At 42.4% G+C, this 26,147-nt stretch overlaps 1 protein-coding gene across 4 annotated transcripts in view; it reads left to right on the top strand.

Moving 5' to 3' along the window:
• TMEM229B (transmembrane protein 229B) overlaps positions 1-22,978 on the top strand; it is a 32,222-nt gene extending 9,244 nt beyond the window's left edge. Inside the window, exons 2-4 of one of the 4 annotated variants that reach the window (XR_009418646.1) lie at positions 1,320-1,489; positions 19,398-21,787; positions 22,780-22,978. Coding sequence is in view for 3 of the 4 variants with exons in the window: in XM_059474737.1 (XP_059330720.1) it covers positions 19,424-19,927 (504 nt within the window). In the remaining variant the exon portion in view is untranslated. Of the gene's footprint in view, positions 1-664; positions 751-1,319; positions 1,490-10,900; positions 10,949-19,397 lie in introns of those variants that run through there. The other 3 variants (XM_059474737.1, XM_059474736.1, XM_059474735.1) reach the window with 3 other exon arrangements.
• The last annotated feature ends 3,169 nt before the right edge of the window (positions 22,979-26,147 follow it).

The raw sequence follows: 26,147 nt of genomic DNA, 5'->3' as shown, positions 1-26,147 counted from the left end.
TACCAGACCTAGACAACAAAAAAGTTCTTTCCCAGTCTGATATATAAATATTTAGCTAGTAAAATAGCAACTATTTCTCTTTATAAGAGAGACTCCAAAGTAGATGCAAGCTTCAGGGCATAGGCAGAAGGTTCTAGATGTGTCTCAATAATACCCATATTACATTGATTTAATTAGTGGGTTTATGCAATTCATTGCTCCATTAATCTCATTGGGAAGATTTTTTTGGGGGGAGGATTAGTTATTTAATCTGCATTTTTAATTGGAGTGGTTTTTTAGTTCAGTGTCATGTAAATAAAAACAGCGTAGGTTTGTTTTGTTTGTCAAGGAAAACATGTCTCTTGAATTCCTCTTGGATTTTGGTGCACAGAAATGCTGAGATTCATTAGGATAACATGAAGAACTCATTTGTTATACAGTCTGACACATAAATGTCCTTGCTTTAACTTCTTCATATGCAATTAATCCAGAAACATGCTATGTACAGACAAACCCTTGGATTGTAAGATCTGTGAGGCTGATGTAAATAAGGTGTTGGATACTTGTGTGTTGAAGCTGTCACCTCGAGGCATGACTTCTGTGAAAATCAGGAATGTGGCTTCCCAAATGTCAGCATTTGAAGAGGAGAGCCCCAGCTCATGGGTTCCACCTGCCTGGATCATGTAGCTGTGCTGCCTGAGCCCAACATGGAGGTGAAAGGCAGTCAGATCCCTGGAGCAGAGAGGCCAGTGCCAGTGCCCCCAGGAACAGGTTAGGGTGCTGGGTGGGTGGCACTGGGAATGGCCTGTTTACATGAAGTCCACACTCTGTCCTGGAATGGGGAAGGGAAAAGAAAAGTGAGATGACTGGGGAAGTGAGGATGAGAGGAGATCAGGGAAGATAAGGAGGCAATATTAGGAGAGATAGGATGGGGGTGGAAAGGTGTCAGCAGTGAAGCTTGCTTAAAAAATTGAGACATTCATGGGGAAAATAGAAGTAAAGCAATTTCTGGCAGGCCCTTCAAGGGTTAACTGAGACCTTGGCTGAGATGGTAGCAGTGAACCTTTGGTCGCTGACTCTAGTGCAGTTGCTCTGTGTGTTTGCTGTGGCTGAGATCCAGAAGGACAGTGGAGAGCAGCCTCACCCAAGGAGAGGCAGCTGTCAGAGTGCTGCCCTGGGCAAGAGCCAGGTACAGGTGCTATGTGGGGGCTCTGAAGAAGTCAGATCTTCCAGGGCCCAATGTACTGGAGCTAAGCTATCCATATACATGGCTCGTTCTGTGTTTGAAACCTCTCTTGCACTGTGCTGCATTGAGATTAAAATGTACTTCTTTGATTTAGGAAGGCTGTCTGGTTGCTGTGTTAGCTGTTGGTCACACACACCTGGGCTGAAAACGACTGGCATCTGAAACCCCTTGGACTTGCTGGAGGCAGCCTAGTCTACCTGCGGATGTTGTGAATTAGGAGCTGGCCAAAGAGTGGGAGAGCTCCAGGATCCCTCCCCGGAAAAGGTAAGGTCTGGAGGCTAAAAGTGGTGGAACTGCAGTTCTAGACCAGAAAAACAGAGCAGTTGTCTGAGTACAGAGCTGACTGGATTGTAGATGGGACCTTTGAAATTTAAATATGTAGAGTGCAAAGTTATTTCCATTGGTTTAAACCCCAAGTTGTTTTCTGGAGGTGTACGATTGCCATTTGCACACATCACCCTTGATTTCTGTCTCCTGTGAGTCACATCATTCTGATTGCTTGTAATTTATACAGCCAAACTTTTCAGTATTATTGTCTCTTTAAAACCTCACACTCTGATAGCCTTAGGCACTTAATCAGGACAGTGGAGCAGTTTCTCTGAGCTAAACCAGAGCAGTAGGTAAAGAGCAAAGGGTTGCTCTCTCCTGTGAAAGCACAGGTGTGAGTTGGATGATGAGGAATCTATTCCTGGCCCTAGCAAGTACTGCAGTCTCTGCACCTGATTCACCAGTGTGTTACTCTACTAATCTTCTTAGCCTCATCTTGCCACTCTCCTGTATGCTGTGGCAATCAGTTACACTTCCACGTAGTGCATGTAAAATGCTATCAGTTTGGAAGGGTGATTTATATCCCAGAGCAAAACTTTATATTGATTCTGGTTAGTGGGGTGGATGTTGTGGGACCAGAACAATTTCCAGACCCTGCAGCATTTTTGACAGGCTCTTTGTGTCAGCAGTATGTGGCATAGTTCAGGCTACAGTATTGTTTTGCATATTGTGGATCAGCCTTCCTGGGTAGGTTGTGCACAGTACTTTATTTCTAGCTGGGAACTCACTTTGAATATCTGCATGCTGCAGGTATAAACTTCAGATACATGTAGCATGGTCATCCCTCAGTCTGTCCTGTCTCACGTGTCTCATTACCTTCTCCTAGTTGTAGTGCTCAGGAGATCCTGTGTTGGGCTTTTCTGTTGTCCCACTCCTCTGGGTATTCTTGCTGATAGACCCCTGATCCCCTCTGAGGCTGGGAAACAGACCCAGTCAGCTGCTGAAGGAAAGCAGAAGACTTAATTGTGGCTAAGAGTGCTAAGAGTGTGGATAAGCAAGGGTCAGCTCCTGCCTAGAGCTCCAGCTGTGATTGTGCTGCCCATTGTGTAGCTGACTACAGGGCTTCAGTTGGTCACCAAGTGTCATCTTTTGAGTGGCAAAGTCCAGACCAGTGCTGCAATGTTATAACAAAGCAGGTGTCAGCAGCTTCCTGAGAAGGCAGCTGGTGATGGAATGAGCTTTGTTTGAGTCCAGCTGTTATGTCAGTGATGCAGCCATGAGTATTTCTGAAGAAAGCTGTGTCTGGCAAGTGCTCTGGTGTGTGGTACTATTGCTGTGTGTAGAGCAAATGCTGCTTCTTGCTGTCCTCAAGAACCATCAAATGTAGTGTAGAAGTCTCCTATTACTGTTAAAATAAAAACCGAGCACCGCATGGGCACAAGAAAACATAGATCCATTGGCAGCAGAACAAGACTATGAATTATTCATTCCTCCAATACCTCTTGTAGGTTCCATCTACTCAGGCTGTTCAGGATGCTGTCTGTTGGAGATGTAGACAGATCTGCTTTCAAAGCCATGGGGACAAGACCCTGCAGACTGTCATCACCACTCTTGAGCCTGTCCTTCATTAGACTGGCTTGGGCATTGTTGTCACATCCTTGAGGACACAGAAGTAACCTCTTATCATCCCATGGGCTATTGGTAGGAATACTTGGAACACCAATGGACTTGGAACACGTCTGGTAATGCCAGCTTGGAATTGTCTCTGAGGTGAGGGCAATGAGTTAGGAGCAAGATGGAAGCCCTGGCTGCTCTGGCCCCTTTTGCAAAAGGGAGGTGAGAGAGCCACATCTTTTATGTAGCATTGCTTTGGTTTTTGTACGAGAATTTAGACTATGTCAGTTTGTTCCTAGCTCTATCTTGCTGAGAAGCCTAAGTATTCTCTGTTAAAAGTTCCTTGAGCACAGGCAGGATTTCTCTGTTCATGCAGAGAGCGCTCTAGTGAAGATGAGTGTATTTAAATGGCTGTTTGGGAACATCTGTAACACATAGTTTTTCTCAACTCATTTACTAGTAGGCATTTGTCTATGTAATGATTGTCAGCTGGCAGTTGAATTTGAGAGGCATTCAGAGATTTACAGAGCTGCAGAGGCTCAATTCTCCTCCATCTCTTCCATGAACTGCTGTGGGCCCAGGTAAGAGGTGCCCACTGTGAGAGAAGGTGTTGCTGAAGGTTTGTTCAGAGGCTGTTCTTCAGCACAGAATGCACATACTTAGATGCAGAGAGGTAACTATTTTTTTGCTTTTTCCTTCCCATTGGTTGGCGTGAAGATTCCTTCAGGCCATTTCGCATACCCAGGCTGCACTGTCTATGCCATATTACAGATTCTTTAGCATTTCCCCCCATTTTCCTTCTGCATCTCTCAGAGTTGCTCTTAGCTATTAGGCTTTTGATGAGATGTATTCTGATTTTTAGTGTGGGGAAAGCTACCTGTAAATAGCAACAGCTGTAGAAATTATGTTCTTCTTAAAACAGAAGTTCAACCTTTGCATTTACAGCTGTCTTGTAATGTGCCCTACTGCATTTTGCGAGCACTTCTAATGTTCCTAAAGAGCTTCTTGGAAAGGAAGGAAATGTTACTTCTGTCAAAACAAGACACTGTAGCTTGTGTTCAGAGCAGTTTTCAGCTTCTCATTATGTCAGCCAGCTGGATATGGCCTACAGTGAGTCACCTCTGGAGCTGTTCTAGTCCAGATGCTGAGGGAAATTCTGGAGGCTAAGATAAAATCCCAGACCGCATTTGAAGAGTCCTCACTAAAAAAAGTGGTGGAAGCATGCTGAGGGGAATGACTGCCCTGCTGGGTTGAGAGGCTGAGTAGGTTTCACAAAGAGCTGACAAGGAAGAAAGGGTTGCTTCTGAAGAAGGTAAAATGTGTTTGCTGTCCTATGGTCTTGACCAAAGTAAAAAGGTAACAAACTGATAGCACACCTTTTCTTTGTTTGTTTTTCATCAGTGAAAGAAGTAGACAAACAGAGCTTGCAGTGGATTTGTGGTTTCCATAGTGATGTAGCTATGGAAGCTTTTGTGCAGCTGAGTTTTGCCCTCACTGTGCAATCACACTTGAAAGCTATGAGTGTTCAGCTTTCCTGCCAGGGAAATGCAAGTATGTATCAAACATGGAACTGGCTGAAAATGCAGCTGCATTTTCATGAATTTTTCATTTGCTGTGTTACCTGAATATGTAGATGTTTAGAAGCTCAGCTCATTTCTCCTTTATCTGTTGTTCTGCATTCAACTATATTGATACCCCAGTTCTTGCTGCGCCAGGCAGGGATATATTGACCTCTGTCCTTTGCTTTCTGTCATGTGTATATATGCACACGTCCCACAACACTGGTGCCTGTGACTCCAGCCACACTGATATCAAACATGCACTGGTCAGGAAATGTATGTGTAACTCTTTTGGGGCATGGTAACTGGTCAAACATCACCCTGTGAAACCTGGCAGGTGAACTTCATAGACATCAATTCACTTGTCCCTGTATCTGACATTACATCATGCTTTATTTTAATGGGCATTTTGAGAGTGTTTTAATAGTCAAAATACATGATCCTTGGGGAATTTTTGCCTGTGGAGAGAGCTGTTTCTGACTGTGAATGGATGATTAATTCTGGCTTTCAAAACAATTTGGAGGTGGAATTTTTCAGCATCTCAGTGATGAGATTACCAGTAGGTCCTAGAGGCAGGAGAAGGAAAATACTCAATGTGAATGTTGCATGCACACATCAGGCAGTCATGCACATACTAGTGTTGCACACACACTTGCATTGTCCAGTCTTCGTGGTTCACAGGCATTTGTGCCTCATCTTTTTCTTTTTTATTTGTACTGCTGCTGGATGCTTTCTTACTGTCTCCCTGAACAAATCTTCCTTACCTTCAGCATTTGTTTTGCTTGTCTAAGGGATGTAATGGGTCGTCTGTTCCCTTTATAGAAAGGAATGTTAATTATTTTCAGAAGGCTAATTAGGTTGCTAATGAGAAACTCTACTGAAGAAATATTTCCTTTAATTACTCACTCTGAAGTCCTGTACAGAGAAGCTTATTGAATATGCTGTTAAATACAAATGCTTGTATCTGACTTAAAAATGCACCTTCAGGCTCCCTGAAAGAAACATTTTGGTAAACTTGGGAATCCATGTGACACAGATGACTGAGCAAATGAGACTGGTGCTAAGAGAATCTCAGTTGTGCAGCTTTTTTTGGCTGCACCTTAATTTGGTACTTCTGCAAGTGACTGGATGCAGTTGCTCTTTGTGTTTCAGTTTTTCTCATGACTTTTGTCAGTATAGGTAACTATTTGTGCTACCTGACAGCCCAATCTATAATTAGACACAGTCTTCACACCAAACAGTTTAGCCTAATCAGCCAGATGGCAGTCAGAAGCACTGAGAGGTGGAGTGACATGTCCAAGGTCACATTGCAGATCATGGCAAACCTAGTAATAAAGCAGAGGTTTCATCAGTCCTGTGTTAGTTCACTGCACTATTTGCCCCTTATGCCTCTTTGGGCCAGCATAGTTCATTACAAGACTTGCAGCAGTTTGCATATTTCTTCGTGAGGCAGCACAGCTGCTCAACAACCCCATTTATGTAGCCACCTTGGCACTGTCTTAGGAAGGTCCTTTTGCTTCTCCATCTGAGTCCTGTCTTCTACTTGCTTCACTTCCTTGTTGTAGTGATACCAAAATCCAACAGAAAATAAACTTTCTAACACAGTTTGAAATATTAGAAAGCAGGCATTCTTTACTACAGTGCTGGACACTTTAGGAGGATATCTCCTCTAATTGAATGTGTGTCATGAAACTTTACCATAGGGTATTTATTCTATCATGATTATACTTTCATTACAATATACTTCCTAACTAATACATAAACATCACTTTCCCTAGAACTAATTTGCATTCATCTGCCTCCAACTGGAAGACCTTTTATGATCCTGGAGGGTCACCTAAAGGAATCCCTGGTTACTGAGTGCCCGAATATGACTATTCCTTGAACTTTTCTTTCGGCATGCATGTTGCTTCTTGTTACATAACTTGCCAAAACCCCACGTATATTCCTAATTTTCTATTTATCCACTAGTTCCAGCTACATTTATCATCATGTGTGCATACTTTTACATTCTTTCATCTTTTCTTGCTAGTTAGTTTTGAAGTTCTATCTAGCAACTTTGAGAGGAACTGAAAATTTTTATTCTTTGTATTATCTATCGGTCTCAATGCTTTTTAGAATTGCTTTGGGAGAGCTACTGTAGTCTGGTGGATATTTTAGTTTTAGTACTCACAGCATGAAATTTGGAGCAGATCTCTTAAGATTCCCTGCTTTTTGACTCCTGAGCCTTCATGCAGCTCTGTAGAAGAGCTTCACTTTTTTTCAGCATCTTCTAATGTCCAGTCTGCTCTTAGCCAGACTTTTGGAACTTTTTACATGCCATGGCTGTAGTAGGGAAAATCTGAGAGAAGGCTGCTAAATGGGGGCTGCTTCCATGCATAAGAAGATGCTCCTTATTCTTTTATATACTGGTCGTTGTAAACTCAGCAGGAGAAGGAAGGAAGATCTGTCAATGCTGTGAATGCAGTGCAAAACTTTGCATCTTGTACTGTGCTGCAGAGTATCTAAATGCAGGTTATTCAGAAGAATGACTTAGATATAGGAAATACCGAAGAAAACTACTATCAGCATGAAAAAGTCACCCTCCATTTCTTTTTAGGCACAGACATGCACTGCTAAAACTTCTGTCTGTGTGCCATGCATGCAGCACTGCCTTGGCTGAGGCACATTTATTTAAAAGTTCACTTTGCATATATAATATTGAAGTTTGCATATCTTTACAGATGTGGGAACTGTCAGAGACGGTGAAGATAAGTGAAGCGAGTTGCTTAGCTGCAGTGTAATCTGGCTTCTAAGTTTGTACGAGCCTATGCAAAACAAGCACACTTGAAAATGTTAGTACTTTGAGCACCTTGACATTGCTATGAACTGTTGTGCAGATAGTGCTGTTCGGTCTGTGTGTAATGTGGTGGGTTTGTTGTTGCATGTATCAAGACCAGTTATATTATGGAATGATATTTATGTTGTTTTAGCAGGAGACAAAAACTTACATTCTTTCTCCTTCTACCAAGAGTGTATTGCTTAATATCTAGTGATTGTCATAGAAGTCCTGATATGCTGCAGGTTTCTGTACATCTAAAAAAGAATGGATAGTTGACCAGTGTGTCTCCAGGACTGCCAATAGTGGATGCACAATACAGGCACGAAAATGACAACTCCTAAGCATCTTACATGAACATGGACAAGAAAACATATGGTGCCTCTCTGCTTCTATTTGCTATGGGCCACCTGCTTTTAAATATGGTTTAAAAAGAATTTAACATTTGGGACTTTTGAAGAGGGTTATTTTTGGTATCCAGTGTGAGCAGTATCAAACCATTTTACTTAAAACTGAGGAATTCTTTTCTAGTCTTAATACAAGTCAGTTCCCAACACACAGATGAGAAATGGCATCTTTGTTAAACTGGCATTTTGCCCAGAGGCACGACGTGCCTATTGTTGCCCAGAATGGAAAGCAAGATAAAGAAAAAAATCTTGTTTGATAAGACCTGAAATTACCCTATATAACCTAAAGTATAGAGGTTAATAAATCAGTGTTGTATGTGCTTTGAGTACCTCTAAGTAGGTACTGGAAAGATGTAGGAAAGATAGCATCAGGAATGATCAAACTCTACTTTTGTCTTCAGAATGTGCCCATCTCTAGCTGCCTTCACAGGCTCTAGTAACTGCAAATGGGAACCTGTAAGGAAACAAAGCTTGTAAGGTACCTTTGTTATGTGCCTGAAATTCATTCATTAATTTGCACCTCTATATGCATGCGTGTATGAAATGTTTATACAAAATCCAAAATTTAGTAAAACCATGTCATGCAAATAATTAATTTGTTAGAATGGTATCATGGTGCAGTAATGGTGTAATGCAGATTACTGGAGGTGAACAAACAAGTCACTATCAGAAGTGCATTTCAGTCCGTGAGAGCTCAGTGTCTGCTCAAAGGAGGGATCAGTTCCTCACTGCTTAAATAACAATTGCTAAATAACAGTGCCTCCTAAAATAACAACCAGTTGTTTGGTTGTTATCTTTAAACTTTTCTTGAGATGGTAGAATGAAAGCTGAAAACATAAGTTGGGTATTAAGGGCACCACAAATGAAGATCTGTGCAGAAAAGTGTGACCCTGGGAAAGCCCTGCCAGTTTGGGAACTCTGTGGCCAGTCATTAATGGGGCAGGACACACTTGTGTGGTTCAGGACAGCCAGCTCAGCTTCACCAAGGGCAAGTTCTGGCTGATCAACCACCAGTGGCTTTCTGTGATGGAGTGACTTCATCAGTGGAAGGGTGCAAATGTAATTTTGCAACAAATGGCGTTCCTCAGGGGTCTGTGCTGGGACCCTCTGCCCTCATAAGACTCTGCTTGGAGTGCTGCATCCAGCTCTGGAGTCCCCAGCACAGGAAGGACGTCAACCTGTTGGAATGAGTCCAGGGAAGACCACCAAGTTGATTAAAGGGCTGGAGCACCTATCCTGTGCAGACAGACTAAGACAGCCGGCGTGTTCAGCCCAGGCAACAGAAGTTTCTGAGAGAGAAACCTTACAGCACCTTCTAGTACCTAAAGAGGGCTACAAGAGAGTGCGACAGGGAATTTTCATGAGGGCATTTAGTGATAGGCCAAGGAATGATGGCTTTAGACTGAAAGAGAGTAAGTTTAGACTGGATATTAGGAAGAACTTTTTTACTGTGAGAGCTGGTGAGGGATTGGAACAGGTTTCCCAGAGAATTTGTGGATGCTCCATCCCTGGAAGCATTCAAGGCTAGGCTGGATGGGGCCCTGAGCAACCTGGTCCAGAGGAAGGTGTCCCTGCCCATGGCAGGCTGGCTGGAACTGGATTGATCTTTGGGGTTCCTCCCAACTCAAACTATTCTGAGATTCTCTTATTCTTGTCTCCCCTGTCTAAATGCAAAAGCACAATTACATGTTAGCTGGGTAAAACCTTAGGTTACAGTTCAGTGGAAGGAGGCCAGTTAAATTATCCATCCATTGAAAAGCCTCTACTGTGGATGAGACTCCAGGATGGCAGGTTTGCCTCCATGTTGCAGAGAATGACACAGCCATAGTTGTTTTCTTTTCTGGTTGTACTTGACAGGCCCCATGGGGAAAATGAGTCTTTCCAACCAGGTGCAGAGTTCAATAAATGTCCTCTGACAAGCTGACAGAAATTAGTGGAAGCTCGGTACTTGGCAAAAGAGAAACTAAGTATAGGAGGTGTTAAGAACGAACTGAACCTCATGGCTGGGAAGTTGTGGTCTTACCATTTCCTTTTACATGCTCCCATCTGGTGTAAATGGCTCTTTAAATGTTTCTGCTGAGGGTATCCTGTGTTTCATAGCATTCAGCTACTAGGCTGCTATGAGACTTGAAAAATAAGCCTCTTCTGGAAACCAGGTGAAGTCTGTTCAGCTCAATATTCCCTTTTCTAAGGAGAGGTGATAGGTTTTACTGAGTCAGCTGATATTGACAGGGAGATGGAAGTGGGCCAGTAAAATTACAGATACTCAAGCCATCTTCGGGCTTGAAGCTGTTTGAAGTTGAGTATCATGTTTCTGTCTCTGATCTGACCAAAGCAGTAAGATCAAAGTTACCGAAAACATAGTCTGGATCTGCAGTAGCTTATCCTTCCTGCCATGAGCCTTTTCTTGTGGAGCCTGCAGTGGGGAAAGATTGTGCATCACAACCCCTGCTGGATGGAGACACTGGGCCACCAACTCCTCCTTCTTCATGCTTGTGTCTTCACATGTTCCTAAATCACCTGCATGACCATCAAAAATACTTTTGTAAAGGGAATTCAGGGTCAGTGAAAGGTACTGTCTGGATTGTCCAGAGAAACATCAGTGCTTTTGTAAAGGAAAGAGAAGCTCTGATAGTGAGAACATGAACTTTCTGCATTATGCATCAACTTGAGTTATCTATTCTGGAAAGAGCATCTTCCAGAGGCAAGTAAAAGAATACATTGTTATCTTGTCTCTCTTCTGGGATGGCCAAGGATCTTGGCCAGTTAGTGCCTATGTTTCAATTATGAGATTGTATTGTCAGTCACTGGGAATTAAATTAATATGTACAAAGAGCTGTGTGTGTTTTGGAACATTTTCTTTTCTGAAGCATGTAAAACTGAATAAATACAAATACACAAGCAAGAAAATTGCTCTGTCTTCTACTGCAGTAGCTGTGTGTGTGGACTCAAATTCAAGTCCCCTGTCCATTGTGCTTTGACCTTTTGCACCTGTACCATCTTTCTGCAGCTGAGAATGGAAAATGTCTTCTGTGCTGACTGACAATTGAGTGAAGAGGTGAGTAGTATTTTTACATCCTTGCTGAGTTTAGGATTAGAGTTAGCAGTTCATAAGGATTTTCTTTTCTAAGGTGGACACTTAATTCCTTTTAAAGGTGTTAAGATGTAGGTGGTAGTAACACAGTGCAGTTACATTCCATGAATCCTGAAGCAGATGCATGTTAGCTGCTACTCGCAAGAAATGTTTAGAATTTTTCAGAAGGCTGAATATGTAGACTGGATCTCAGAAAAGGGGTGTGAGTTGGGTCTCAACCATAAACTGATACATCTGTGTCTGAAGCTATGGTATTGCTTTATTTCATGATCTGGGCTTGCTGTACCATGAAAGGTAAATTCCTAGACTTCAGGCATTTAGAATATTCTGAAGCAGCCCTGTGCACATACATACAGACCTTTCTGTCTTAAGGAACCCAAAGTGTTACACTTAGGTTGACTAATAAATACAGATTGAAAATTCTTTCCAGTATTCAGCAATGAATCTGTTGGTTTTATTGTAGAGACTGTTCAGTAGGACACGGTCATTTGGACGCACTGCAGTCGCAACAGGAAATGTGGAAGAAGGGTATAAACATAATATTAGATTGATCTATTTTCAGAGAGGCTCTGTGAAGCTGTGATAAATGATTGCTAGTTTGAAGGTACGCTAAATCCAATAGTAGTGTATTGTTTGTAAAAGCTCACCGTAGTACAAAAGTGCGCACAGTCAGAAGAGTCAGTTTTACGGAAAAAGATCCATCCCCTTCAAGTAGAGGGGAAAAGAGGACAAATCAGCAAATAAAATAGTACAATATATGCAGGCGTCTCTATATCTTTATATATCTATACAACTGTAGATAGAATTCAAATTTATGTAGATATAGCAGGTTGATTTGCCATCTTTAAAGGGGATATCTATGGTCCAGTCCAAACTAGAGAACAGTCTAGTGTTCTGTGATATGGGAGAGAGGCAATAAGAAACTCAGAAACAGTAGGAAAAGAACCAAGGTGGCATCAGGTCTAGTGTGAGGATTCCCGAGACATCCTTATGACCCAGCTCCCTGGCACTATACTTGAGTGCACGGTTTGATGCAAAGGAGGAGCTTACGAGTCAGGCAGTTGCCCATCAGGGAACTCTTAAGTGCTCAGACCTGGGCCTGAAGTCATGGTGTGTGAACCTGTGTCACTTTCTGAAAACTGGGTTCTAGGAACTCAGGTCTGCTCTCACTGCAGAGAAAGAAGTCAACTGTCCAGGTTAAGATAACTGTGAATCCAGCAAGTAAGCACCCAAAACTGAAGGATGGCTGATAAAGATTTTGAGAGTCGATTGTGCTCCCTGAACATGCCATCTCCTTGAAGACAGACCTTCCATAATGATGGCTCCCTCCTCTTCAGTGTTGATGGGAAGCTCTGCGTGCTCCTACAGAAGAGTCCTGGCATCCAAGTCTCTGCTTTGTACTGGGGCCACATCAGGGGCACCTGGGCTCTTGCTGGGTGTTTTTGAAAACTACTTTTGAGAAGTAGTATCAGCAAATGTTGGGAACTCAGGGCAGCTTTTCCAAACAGGGAATGGTAGCAGGTAATGCACAAGAGCCTTACAGCAACAGGCTTGGAGAAGAACGTGACCTTGCCTGAAGGAGATGCTGGGGAGATTTGGGCTCAATACTTGTAAATGTCAAGTTTGGATTCCGTAATTTTTCATAGTATCTTTCAAGTCTGCTACTTGCATGACTCTTGGGGGTCTTAACTTCTGTCAGGTACAAAGAAAACATTTCTATTGGTCTCTGTAAGTAAAGAGCTACTGCCTTAATCTGTTCTCAAATTGGAGTGGTCACTGTGAGCTAAGGTGTGTTCACGTAATGTAACATTTCCTGCTATGTGTGCGGCAGGACATGGAAAGTCTCCACTTGCTGCACTTCTACAGGAATTCATGAGATCACCTTAGTCAGAAAGCTATTCTTTGAACAATGTCTTCATATTTTCTCTTTGTCCTCTGAGAAGTCAACCTCCCTCTACACTCCCTCCCAAGAAATCCTTACCTTTCTCCTTTCTGTTGTGAAATGGTACCTTCTGGGCAGCCCACACACAGGCATTACCACTAAGAACTACACTTCCCCATCCCTTTGGGTTAGGCTGGTAATTGGATTTATTTAATCTCCTTTTGGCGTCATGGTTTTTTACTGAATCCCAACTCCCTTTGGACCAGATTTGAAAGATAGACAGGGATCAGAGGCTGCCAGCAGGTACAAAGTGAACTGGGCAAAGGAACAAGAAAACAAGGAGTGGCAGGGAAATGATGTGCCTTCTATGAGAAAGGAGCTAGAGACAAAAATGAGGGGAAAATGCAGATAAGAAATAGACTGTGCTTTCTTACCCCACAATGTGTGGAAGGGAGACAATGTTCATCCTGATGGAAAAAAGCAGCAAAAACAGATGACTCAGAACTGACCAAAATCCAAGGGCTCCAGATCCTTTTTGAAAGCACTGAGAGTCTGTATTTGGAGACATCTGTGGCATGCTTTTAGCTTCATTGCAGGGCTTGATTAATCGATCTGCTGGAGCTCTTCCACACTTCAGTACAGTTGAAATCCTATTTTCTGAGCCACAGTTAATTGAGGCTCTCAGTTACCTGAAGGATGAATATCTCCTCAGAGTTATGACTTCAGCACATAAGTACCACTAAGACTTTACTGTATAAATCTTTAAACACTGATGAACTAATGTCTTGGGGCCAAATTTAGTACATAGTGTTCTGTACACATCTAGTGTTCTGTAAATCTTCACTTCTAATGGTGTGTGATACCTCTGTGAAAATACTGAAGCCAGATTTGCAGCATATTCATTCAATGTTGTCCATGGTTGCAAAGGTATGCTTGTTAGGTGTTTACTCACAGGGAAAATGCACAATCAGAAGAATTACAGTTAAACAGGTATTGTCCAAAAATGCATGTCAAGTTTCACCAACACGTTCTCATATCTACTGTAATCCTTGCTAAAGCAGAAAAACAGATGTACATCTGTTTCTCCCAGTCTGAAGAAAGAACAGAGTAGCTACAATGATGGGCCAGTGAAAGTAATTTAAAAGTAACGAGAAACAGTTATTTTTATGTAAGTACTGTTTGGGTAGTAAGGATCTGAGGAAGGAGGACATTAGCAGTAGTACAGCTCATGGGCAGGGAGAGGAAAGTACCCTTTACTTCAGCTTGGCCCACTGCTCGTGGTCCTGTTGTTTGGAGAGACTAAAGTGTCCTACTGTGTGTGTCTCCTTTGCACTTTTTCAAATTTAAGAGTAATTATCATATATAACATAGGGTTATAGATCCCTAAGGCATTCATTAGAAATATGAACATGCATGTTATAGAACTAAATATTAGTAAATATTAATTTTTAAAATAATACTGTGCTGTAGCTTTTTAACTTGCTGAAGTAACTAGGCATTATGAGTATGAAACATGCTGCAGTAGTTCAAGTTTACCTGCAGTGGATCAATTAGCTGACAGAATTCATAGACTTAGAATTCATTAGGGGAATTGTCTCATGGAGGTTTTTGTTTGTGTTTTTCTTTTATTAGCACTTCAGAGTTAATTCAGAGTTTCTTGAGGAGGTCTCATTACACTCAACCAGAGCATCTAAATAATTCGGCTGGATTAAAAGGAATAAAGACAATCTGTAAGAGACCTTTTTTAAAGCACAGTTTGGCTTGGTAGCAGGGAAATGGGCAGGAAGCCACTGCAAAGGAGAGCTTTGAAAAAAAATGAGCCAGGCAGTGCTCAAGAACCTAATCAGGCATGAATACGACATGCACTGAGGTTTCCCCTGCAGTGCTTGTGTGAGACAAATCTACCATTATTCCTTGGTCTACCATCAGTCCATCTTCTGATCCCTTCGCTCTTGCCTGCCAAGGCTGCATCACCTGCAAAGCTGAATGTGAATATGGAAGTGCTCCTCTTGAGTGCTCCTCACACGAAGTGGGGCAGTCTGTAAGTCCTTTCTCCTTACTTGGCCTGGTGCATCAGTTTTATCCGTATCTTACCTCAACCCAGGTGATTATTAATATCCATTTCAGAGCTGAAATTATAAAATATTAAAGTGTAATCTTGGTGCTTTCTTGCAGCCATAAGTTAAAGTCATGCCCTGATCACAGAATGTTGGGACAGGTTGGGAGGGACCATAGTAGGTCATCTGGTCCAACCTCCCTGCTCAAGCAGGGTCATCCTAGAGCACATGGCACAGCATTGCATCCAGACAGTTCTTATCCATATCCAGAATATCTCCAGTGAGGGAGATTCCACAACCTTTCTGGGCAATCTGTCCAATGCTTGATCACTCCCAGAGTAGAGAAATTCTTCCTCATATTCAGGTGGAACTTCAGGCCTCTGTTCCTGCCCATTTTCTCTTGTCCTTACATGGAGTTACTCTTCCCCAGGTGCAGGACCCTGCATTTGTCTTGAATTTCAGGCAGTTCCTCTCTCCAACCTGTCAAGATCCTTCTGAAGGGCTGTGCAGCACTAGAGAGGAGCACTACTCCTCTCAGCTTTGTGTCCTCGCTGAGCTTCTTGCTGCAACCAGATTTCTATAGAGAAACCCAGTCCTTTATATACTTTCTCTTGCTAGGTCTGTGCTTGTTTCCTGTAGGTGGAGTGGCTTCTTAGTTGGCCCCTGCATTGCCAGCAGAGTTATGCACATGCAGGGCAGTCAGGGAAAGGACTGAGTTTTCCTTGGAGGTCCATGTGTGGTTTCCACAGACTTGCCTTCTTTTTTTTTTTTTTTTTTTTTTTTCTCAGCAAGCTGGAAAAGAAAGTCCTGCTAGAGAAAGAAGGAAAGATTTTGCACTGGCCTAGCTCAGGCTTCCTAATAACTTTGTATTAGAGGAACTATTTCTGTTTTAACTATTTGAAATATAATTTGCTGCTGATGGAAAGCATTTTCAAAACTTTGAATGTAGAAGCTCCCTATTTTCCCCCAAACAGCATAGTGCAAGCAGCCTCAATGCAAGCATGGTCATCCATGAGCAGTCTCCATGCATTGTTTGCTCTCTGATGAGACAATTGCATAGCTGGCAGCTGTGTTGCTGATTTTCAGGAAGCTGTTGCCCATCCCATTATAAGTGCCTCAGTGATGAATGTCATTTGTTTTCCTGAGGTGACTGAATAGCTCCCATATGCTCAGAGCCTTTTGGTCAGTATTACTGTCACTCCATTAAAAGTTTTGCATCACCAAGTTCAATTATCTACTTAAGGCTTTTCACAAATCTGCATTTCTTACTGAATCCAGTCTTGGCCTTCTGTTTGAATGCTTCTCCCACTAATCTCATGCTCTTCAGCTTGATTCTTTTATCATGAATTGCTGCCCAATAAAACAACACTTTTCTCCTTTATGTCCCTCTTGAGACCTTCTTGTGCAATATTGCTTACCAGCACCAAATAATTTGGTGTGGCTGGGAAATACAATGCTTAGGAAAAGCTGCAGTTTTAATTGTTCTGTTAATGCTCAAGTGAGTTGTAACCATTAAATTGTACAGTCCCCAGCTTGTGCAGTGATGTGCTGTGGCTTGTGATAGCCCCCTAAATGTATCCTCCATTCCCTTTATGTCTTACTATGTCCTTTTTGTTATATTTTGGATGAAATATTTTACAGGAGGAGCTGTGATTTGTGGATTTGCTTAGTGCCTAGGACAGTGGAACCAGTTATGTTTGGGCTACCACAGATTGGCATCTGCCCTGTCTTCCTTGCTCCTAATCAGCAGGAAGTCTATGAGGACTCTTGCAAGCATATTGTAAGAAGGAGGTTAGGCTCAGAAGAGAGAGCAACAATCCCTTGGCAACTTAGTAAAATCTTTACAACAGTATTCTTCTCTGGATAATGACATTGCATATTACAGAAACGTGACAGAATATTCTGAGGTGGAAGGGACCCACAAGGATCCAGCTCTTAAGTGAATGGCCCATACAGGGATCCAACCCAGAACCCTGGCATTATTAGCATCATGCTCTAACCTGAGCTAATTACTGAGCTAATTACATTATTATTACATTTTACTTTGTTTCAATTATTGAACTCACCTTAACTCATGAGTTTTACTCCCCCTCCCGGTTCTTCTTCCCATCCCACTGGAGAGCAGTGAGCAAGTGGCTGTCTGATACTTAGTTGCTAGCTGGGTTTAAATCATGACACCTTCTTACTGCTTTCCCTGACTTCTGTACCTCTGATTTTTGACTTGTTCTTGAAATTATGTCAGAATGGAGTAATGATATGATGATTCAGAGTCCTAAGCTTATCAACTGTGTTGGCAAGCTAACCAAGTAACATTACATTGACAAGCTCTCCTTGGTTTGCACTGCCCTTATTTATCAGTTTCTTATGGATTGTGTGGATATACACCTCCTGCATATTTCTCATATGCCACCTCCTCTGCTGTCTTGCAGGGTTTCTTGGGATTGAATTGTTAAGAGACATGAGGCAATCTATAGTAATTCTTTATTCTTTCACCTACAAGCTCACTATGTGCTGTTCACCTTTCTCTGTAGCATGTAATGATGGCTCAGTGTCCTGTGTAAAATGGATTCTGCCATTAGAAAATGAGTTTTTGTTCAAGCACCCAAATCATATGAGCGTGTCCAGAGGAGGGCAACGAGACTAATAAGGGGCTTGGAGCACAAGCCATACGAAGAGCGACTGAGGGAGCTGGGGTTGTTCAGCCTGGAGAAAAGGAGACTAAGGGGCGACCTCATTGCTCTCTACAACTTCCTGAAGGGTGGCTGTGGTGAGCTGGGGGTCGGTCTCTTTCTCCGGGCAACAACAGACAGAACAAGAGGACACAGTCTCAAGTTGCTTCAAGCGAGATGTAAGTTAGAATTAAGAAGCAATTATTTCACAGTAAGAGTGGTCAGATACTGGAATCATTTACCCAGTGAGGTGGTGGAGTCATCATCCCTTGAAGAACTCAAAAAAAGACTGGATGTGGCACTTGCTGCCATGATCTAGTTGAACAGTTAGAACATCGACTGGACTTGATGATCTTATAGGTCTCTTCCAGTCTTGAACTTCTGTGATTCTGTGATTCTGTGAACTGTCAAGGCTTTGGTTGTTTGTGTGTCTGGTCAAGAGAGGTGTGAACAGATCATGGATACAGCTCTGTCCTTTTCACTTTCAATATTCCCCTCTCCATATCTTCTTCATGTTTGTTATTATAGTTCTGTTTTTCCTTATAGAAGTTTCTCTTATCTCCTATCAGAATGTCAGTTGCTTGCTAATGCTTTGTTCAGAGAGGCACTGTGTTTACAGGGCAGAGCAGGAACAGCCTCTTTCCAGATGGCATGGAGTGACTGTACATAAAGCTAGTGTGGTCCTTTCCCTAGCGCTTTGTGCCACAGAACTAACAAGTGCAGAGCAAGTTAAACAGTGCTTGGTAAAGAGTGCAGAGAAACTCAACTTGAAAGAGTAAGTTTCTAAGAAGGAAAAAGGTCAAATTCATCCTGTGGTTTAAATCTGCAAGGCTTCAGTAAAATTATGCTTATAATCACCTCATGTAATTGACTGTAGCATGGCAGATTTGTGAATATGTGCAGATTGTGATGAAACAACTCGGTGATAAGAAAATTATGCCTTTTCAAAAACTTCACCAATTTCTTTCTTTATAGACAATTAGAGTTTGTTCTCATTTCCTATTGATCATGAGTAACTACCCCTCTCTAGGCTCAGCTGTTCCTTTTTATTCTCCTCCTTTGTGCTTTGCTGTCCTGAACCAAATCTGAATGGATTTCAGTGGATCTTTTGTACTTTTTGACTTGGTATCAAGAAGTCTGACACCATAAGAAAATTATTTTACAAATGCTAGCCATAATATGGATGAGTTCTTCAACAGGCAGAATAAAAGTTCAGCTGGATAATGAGTGTAAGGTATGGTGTCTTTAAGTGTAAAATCTTTGAATTTTCTCCTCCAGTTCCCTTGCTGTAGCTCCCATCAAAGATCAGTTTTAGACTACAGCAAACATTTTCAATATCGAGACTGAAGACAACAGCTGGAAAGGCCCAGTTTTAGAATACTATTCCACAGTAGAATCAGAAAAGTAAGGTATAGTGTTGTTTCTTGAAAAGAATAAACAGGTGGTGTGTACTCCTTGTGAGATGACTATATTTTTCTGCTGACCTGCAACCAGTAAATTCTTTGGCAACCATGCTCCTGGCAAAGCCCTTGTACTTATCAACTCCCTCCTTATCACCAATGTAATACCAGCGGTGTCCCATTTTTTGGGCAGAGCAGTATATATTGTTCAGGCCCATCCTGAGTCATGGAGCCCTTTAAGGTGCCACTTTTCCCCAGGACTTAAAATCTGCTGTGGTGAAAATGAGAGTCACTTCTTTCTCAGATTTATCTATTGTTACAAGTTTGTGTGCTGCCATCTGGGGGACAAGGACTTGTGACATCCTTGTTGACTCCTCTCTCCCTCTCTCTCCCTCTTCCTTTCAGAGTGCTGCTGGGGTGAGTGCAGAAGAATGGCTGCGGCAGAACCTCTGACCGCTTTCTCCCGATGGTACCTCTATGCCATCCACGGCTATTTCTGTGAGGTGATGTTCACAGCTGCCTGGGAATTTGTGGTCAACTTCAACTGGAAGTTCCCTGGTGTTACCAGTGTCTGGGCACTCTTCATCTATGGCACCTCCATCCTCATTGTGGAGAAGATGTATCTGTATCTCAAAGACAAGTGTAACATTTTAGTGCGCTGCTTCATTTACACACTGTGGACATACCTCTGGGAGTTCACCACTGGCCTCATCCTACGCCAGTTCAATGCCTGCCCATGGGACTATTCCCAGTTTGATTTTGACTTCATGGGCCTGATCACCCTGGAGTATGCCATCCCATGGTTTTGTGCTTCTTTCATCATGGAGCAGCTGGTGATCAGAAACACCCTGCGCTTACGATTTGATGAGACTGCCGAGCCTGGGGCCCCCACCACGCCTGTTGCCTTGGCCAATGGCCACGTGAAGACAGATTGAGCAGCCGCTTAGAGCCATTCTTAGCAATCTGAAAGAGCCCAGATCTCTACCACTGACAGCCAGCTCTGGCTCTGAGGTACTGCTCCTTGCTGTATAAGATTCATAACCCCATTTTTCTAATGGGGGTATGCATGGGATATACCAGAAAAATTAGAACCAATAGATTTTCTATGGATTTTACTCTTTGGGCTCCAAGGACCAATATCAGTTACTTGTTAGTTAGGTTGTTTCTGATTTTAACTTATTACTGATGAAAGCAGTCCTTTTGCTTACACTTTAAAGTGGAGAAAGAAGAAAAAAGAAATGCTACGGTGGAAATGCATCCTAAAAAACCCCACCTAATCAGTGGATGGGCATGGACACGCCAGCTGAGTTAGTGATTGGCTTACTCCATTAGGCAATATTCAGGTGCTTGCTTGCAACCAATACCTCCCATGGGACCTGAGATGCTGCAGGAACAAGCAAAATCCATCTGCTGTTGAGAAGTACCTAAGATTGGCAGTCTGCTGGGGAGGTAGATGGTGTTCCCCTCACCAGGTCCCACTGGCCTCTCCCCAGGTTCTTTGTTGCACCATGAAATAATCTGGTGCTGGACATCTTGCTGAACTTATATGGATATTGTACTTTTTGAAATCTCAGTCCTGATGCTTCTGATACTCAATAGAAATATTATCTTTTTTTTTTCTTCCTTCTTTTTTTTTCTTCCTTTTTTTTTCCTAAAAAAATGCCTTTTTTGCCAAGTGAATTTTACCATAATCTGTGCTATCTGAATCTTGGCAAAAGGCTCAAGAAATAATGCAAGTCTTCCCATCTCTTTTGTCCCCCCAAAGCAGATCTTGCTGCAGATTCCAGCTCCCATCTCAGCCATGCAAACCTTATAGAGACTATATAGCCCACAAGACTTTTCAGCCTTCCTTTCCAGGGATTCCTCTGTTTCTGGTGATGTCGATGACTTAGTCTGGCTGCAGCTCAATGTATTTGAAGGTCAAAACTTCCATGTGGCTAACCCAGGATTTGGTCCTCTGACACTGACTGCCATGTTCCTTCAGCACTGGCAAACAACAACAAAACCAACAAAAAACAAAACACCTGTCTCTGAAAAGCCTGCACTTCTTCATGCTCTGCCTGAATGAGGCTTTGAGTTAGGGTGTGAGAGCAGCAGTATAGAGGTGGAGTAGGAGGGACTGCTGTGGCTTCACTGTAGACCTACCCGCACCAGGGACAGTTTGAAATTTAACCTGTTGGGAGCACTTACAGAGAACAAGGACACCTATGGTGCAGGAAAGGTGTTTGATAGTGGCAGCCACAAGTTTGGAATTCCCTCTGTCAAGTCTTGGCCTTTGAAGTTAGCAAGAAACAGAGAGCTTCCAGCTGTCAGATGTCTCACTCCTGAACTGATTTATGGGGAAGGTTTGCCAGAGTTGTCCCATAAGTAAGGCCAGATTAATTTTTCTTTGTTCTTCCACCACAGTCAGCAGAGCTGTACCAGGGATAATTTGTCTTGAAATGCAAATCTGTTGTAGGATTCCACTCTTGGAAATAGTTGGGCCATTTCAATGTATGTCCCTTGTTTCTGGTAGAGGGTGCTCAGCTATGAACCTGTTCTTGCCCTGGTGCAGCCATTCCTGAGAGGAAAAGCACTGCTGGCCCTGTGAGTAGAATTGTTTCTTGGTTCTGCTGTTACAGGGCAGTGTCAATCCTTCTTTGTTATTACACAGAGAGCAATTATTTTATTCCTTCCCTTCCCCTTTTCATATGGCATTCATTGCTGGCAATGGACACATGAAAACTGTGATGGCAAGGAGTTAATCGAATATGCCCTGGATATGCAACGTATCCCAAATCACTGAGAATACTTAGGTGGGTATTTAGAGTTCCCTTTTTACAGTTCATTAAATTAAAAGAGAACAAACACTGAACAGATAGTTCTTTTGATGCTGTGATGCCAGTGTTATGAAATCAGAGGAACAGTATGTAGTTTATCTGCCTTGTTGGTCTTGGGAGTACAGACCTGGACAAAATAGTCACCTGAAACTGTACATGGAGGGAAAAAAAGGAGTTTTGTGTGGGGGATAATGTAGATGAGCTCTACTGGAGCAGAACAAGAATAACAAGATGCAGATGAGAGTTGGGATCACACCATTTTGGCCCTGGTTATGTCATGATCACCAAATGCAGTGTCTAAAGCTGGGTTGTCCTCTCACAGCATAGCTTAAATGTGGTGTTGTGCTGCCTCCTACACCACCCCCACATCATGTCAAACCCTCAGCTTTATAGAAAGATCCTTAGGATCCCTGCTTTCTCCTTAGCTGTTACAAAACTCTTTGGAGAGGTTAAAAAGAGTTGGCAGTATGGTGTGGAGGACTGGCTGTCTGCAGAGCTATCCTGGTGTGCAATAGCAGTTGTGTCTGTTATTGTCTGTACTTAAGAAGGTCCCGTATAAATGACATTTTATTTGTATTTTGCTGAGTGATGTAATATTTAACTGCTCAAAATATGGGTTTCCCAGCAGCATCTAGTACCTTAGGGCATTGTTCTTACTGCCTGTGTCATTGAAACAGCTGTTGCAGTCTGCTTTCCACTGGTGTCTGACGTGTACCACCCAGCTACTGCATCTTCATAGAGTGGTTATTTATACCCAGAAGTGCACTTTACTTGCAGCTTGCACACCAGAAACAGAAAAGGACCTGGCAAATTCTTAAATAATTTAATTATGTATAATACCACATACCTAATGCAGCAGGAATAGCCAGACTTCTCCTTTCTGAGCAACGTGGCTGCTGTCAAAGCTTTGTCTTTTCTGGAAAATCTCCCTTTTTAATACATGTGATGCTTCTTATAACATCTTGCAGAACTGCCCAGAGCACGTTACCAGGATCTCAGTGGCAGCTCAGTGAGAGCTTGGGAGCTGGACTGAAGTTGAAGAGACATTTACATTAAGAAGAAGAAAAAACGCACAAGGCCTAACATTTGTTTGTATGTGTATCTTCCTCAGTAGATTAAAGTTGCCTGTTTTGAGTTCACCAGCAATAAAAAAAACCTTGTGATTTATCTACCTTGTCCTAACTGCAGCAAAGAGAAAGTGACCCTGATCTCTGCCTTTCTTTTCCAGGGGGTGGTGGGATATGGACTCCCCGATGTTCCAGTTTTGCATCTCTCTCTTACTTGTCTCATGTACAGTCCACCCTAAAGGATCTCAAAATGTGTGATAAATAAACACAGAGTCTGGTGTCCATCACACAAGAGGCAGTTCAAGCATTACTGTGGTATCTGTTCATACTCCAAAGATCTTGCCAGAGGGGAATGTTTGATCTACAGCAGGACCAGATGGCATTTTGGTATTTTGTGTTATAATTGAGAGAAATGTGTACATATGTACCAGGTACTATTGTGCCTTTGGTCGGAGTGCGTTTTGTAATTAAAGCAGAATAATCCAATCAAGATTTTGCTCGAGTAGTCTTGTGACTATAAAAGGTAAAAAAAGACTGCAAGGCTTTAGCTGCTTTGAGAATTAGGAAGCAGGTGACTGAAGTCCTGAGTTTAGCATAGCTCTGCTGCTGACTGGTTTTCTAAAACCTGCAGAGAAAGAAAGGGGATTTCTTCACTCATGGAAACTTCTGCCCTTTCTGTAAATAAAACATGAACCACAACCAAGATGTGAACTGAAACCAAATGTTTTTCTATTTTAATTTATCTGAGGCCCTGAATACATGCAATCTGCCCTGTATTCAAGGGGAGGCTTGCAGACCTGACCTCTTTTCCTCCACTTCTGCCTGCAAAGTGCAGCTGAACCACCTGAGGGGGAGAATACTCTTTTCCCCTTCCTTCCTGCACACTGGCAACTACCAAATCCCTCTGTCCATGCCCTGTTGTAGAAGGAAATTTTTCTTCTTATGTAGCCTCTTACCAAACCAGGAGCTCTTAGTAATGTGTGTCACCTTACCCAGCTGCTTTGGCACCTAAAGACCACTTTGGGTCACAGAGCTGGTGAGAACAGATGAGCATTGTCCTTGTTTGGAAAATGGCCTCCCTTTGAACCTGTCTTCTCTTACTCCTCCTGGAGTGTCCTGAGCTGCTGAGGAAGGTGTCCCTTCCACCTTCTGTCCCAGAGAATGGAGCAAGCTCTGCAGCTGCTCAGGGGCCTTGGTACCACTCAAGGTTTTATGCTAACACAGGTCTGTCTCCGATTTGGAACAGCAACTTTGATTGTAAGAGCTGTGGGGCTCTGAACTTCAGGCTCAACATAAGCAAGGCTTCCATAGACCTCATAGTGAATTTGTACCATGTGTATGTAGTAGCTTATCTTTCAGGATGGCAAGGCTTTGCTCCATCAAGGGTTTGACCACGGGTCAAACCTTTGTGAACAAGAGGGTAAGTTACAGATCAGGCAGTGCCCCCAGAACCTGCTCTACTTTTGGCCCCTGGGCAACCAGCACAGATGTGGAAGGAAAAGGTGCTGGGTGGGGATGCACTGGTTAGTTTGTGTTCAAAGGCACCACATCTTCAAATATAAAGTTGTGCTTTCCCACTGCAATCTTCCCTACTTGTGCAAACACAAATGTTTGCTTGCCCCAAAGTATATGATTGCTTGACTTACTCTGAACTAGAAGGAGTGTTCAAAATCTCCAGTCCTCTTTCTCTCTAGGTGATTCCCAGCTTACAACTTTGTGGAAAAATATGTCACCTTGGGATGTGCAAGCTAATGCTTATTAAGCCAATATAGGTCTTAAGAGCCATATAGTGCTGTTCTCCATCCTGCTGAGTTAATCATGTTGAGAAGCAGAGTAGACACACTCACAGTGTGCTGCCATTTGGCTATACCACTTCAGGACCTGAAATAGTAGCAACACCTACTCAGGAATTCATTTTGTCTTATAAAATGTACTCTTAATTCCATGCTTAAGAGTGAGAAAGAGATCCTATATAAGCTTCATCACTGCTGCTTATCTTATTTGTGCTCTTACTTGTTTAAGATTTCAGCTGTTTAATTAAGACCCTGAAGACCAAATGTGGAAGGTGACTTTTTACGGCTCTGGAGCAGGTCAGTATCATCACACAACTGCACTCTGCATTGCATGGGGTGTGCTGTGCAGCTCCAGTCCGCAGCCAGGATGGGCTTCCATCGTACAAGGACTGTGATGAGTAGCTGGGGATGATAAAAACACTGCTGATAATGGTGGGCAGAGCAAGGACTGATGGTGACACTCCCAAATCTTCAACAGTTAGGTTGAAAGAATCTCTTTATATTCTCTGTATCTGGCAATTCTCATAGGTCTAAAGCAAATTGGTAGTTTTTATTCTAAGAGATGCAGACCATTTCTTTGACTCCTTACTCTGGAGTCTGGGCAGCTCACTCCTCCTACTGTAAGCACTGAATTTTCTGATATGAATGGCCTTCATTAGTTCCTCAGAAAACAGCAATTTTAAAATGGTAATCCCAAATGTTTGACGTCAGTTTGTATTTATGCTTTAGTCAATTTGGGAGCTAAAGACCCTTAAGTATCTGGTGATGCTGATTGTTTATACTGTTGTTTGGCATGTGATCCTGCTTTAATGCTATAATGCAGAAGAAAGAGGAGGAAGTACAAGCAATTTTCTCTTTAATAAAAATACCTATTAACATAAATAAAAATACCTTTAACAAAAATACCTTCTCTTTAATAAAAATACATAAACATGCAGTTGAGACAATATTCATTAAATAGGTGAGATATGCATATGCTTAAAGATGTCTGGCCTTTCAAATATGGGACACTTTCCAGTGAAGAATGTTGCTTTCCACTGTAGTTAATCACCTTTGCAACATTTCTATATTGGTATTTCAGTGCGGTTCTTTACCTTAGTATTTTGAGAATGAGAATAAAAGTATTTTCACATTTCACTGAAGGATCTTTGAAGTGCTTTTCACAAACTAATGAAATAATTCTTGCTCCTGAATAATTACTGAAATGGTTCAGAATTAACCCCAAATAGCACTGATCAAGAGCTGATGAAAACTGTCCTGACAGTTCCCAAAAGGTCATTTCAGGGAGAGAAAAGGGAGTTTAACACTACCTCTTAATCAAGTTTCCAGATTTGTGGAGTGAGGTAATAGTATTCTGACAAAGTTGGGAAACTGGGGAAGTGCTACCTGGTTTCTATGTGAAACTTTCCCAGAAGTGGTTGTGCATATCCTGACATTGCCCTGTCTGCCCAATTGAAAGCCAGCACATGAAGGGAC

This window comes from Ammospiza nelsoni, chromosome 6, assembly GCF_027579445.1.
Source record: "Ammospiza nelsoni isolate bAmmNel1 chromosome 6, bAmmNel1.pri, whole genome shotgun sequence".
Lineage (NCBI taxonomy): Eukaryota > Metazoa > Chordata > Aves > Passeriformes > Passerellidae > Ammospiza > Ammospiza nelsoni.
Note: the sequence above shows the minus strand (reverse complement) of the source record. Positions and strands in the feature narration are given on the sequence as shown.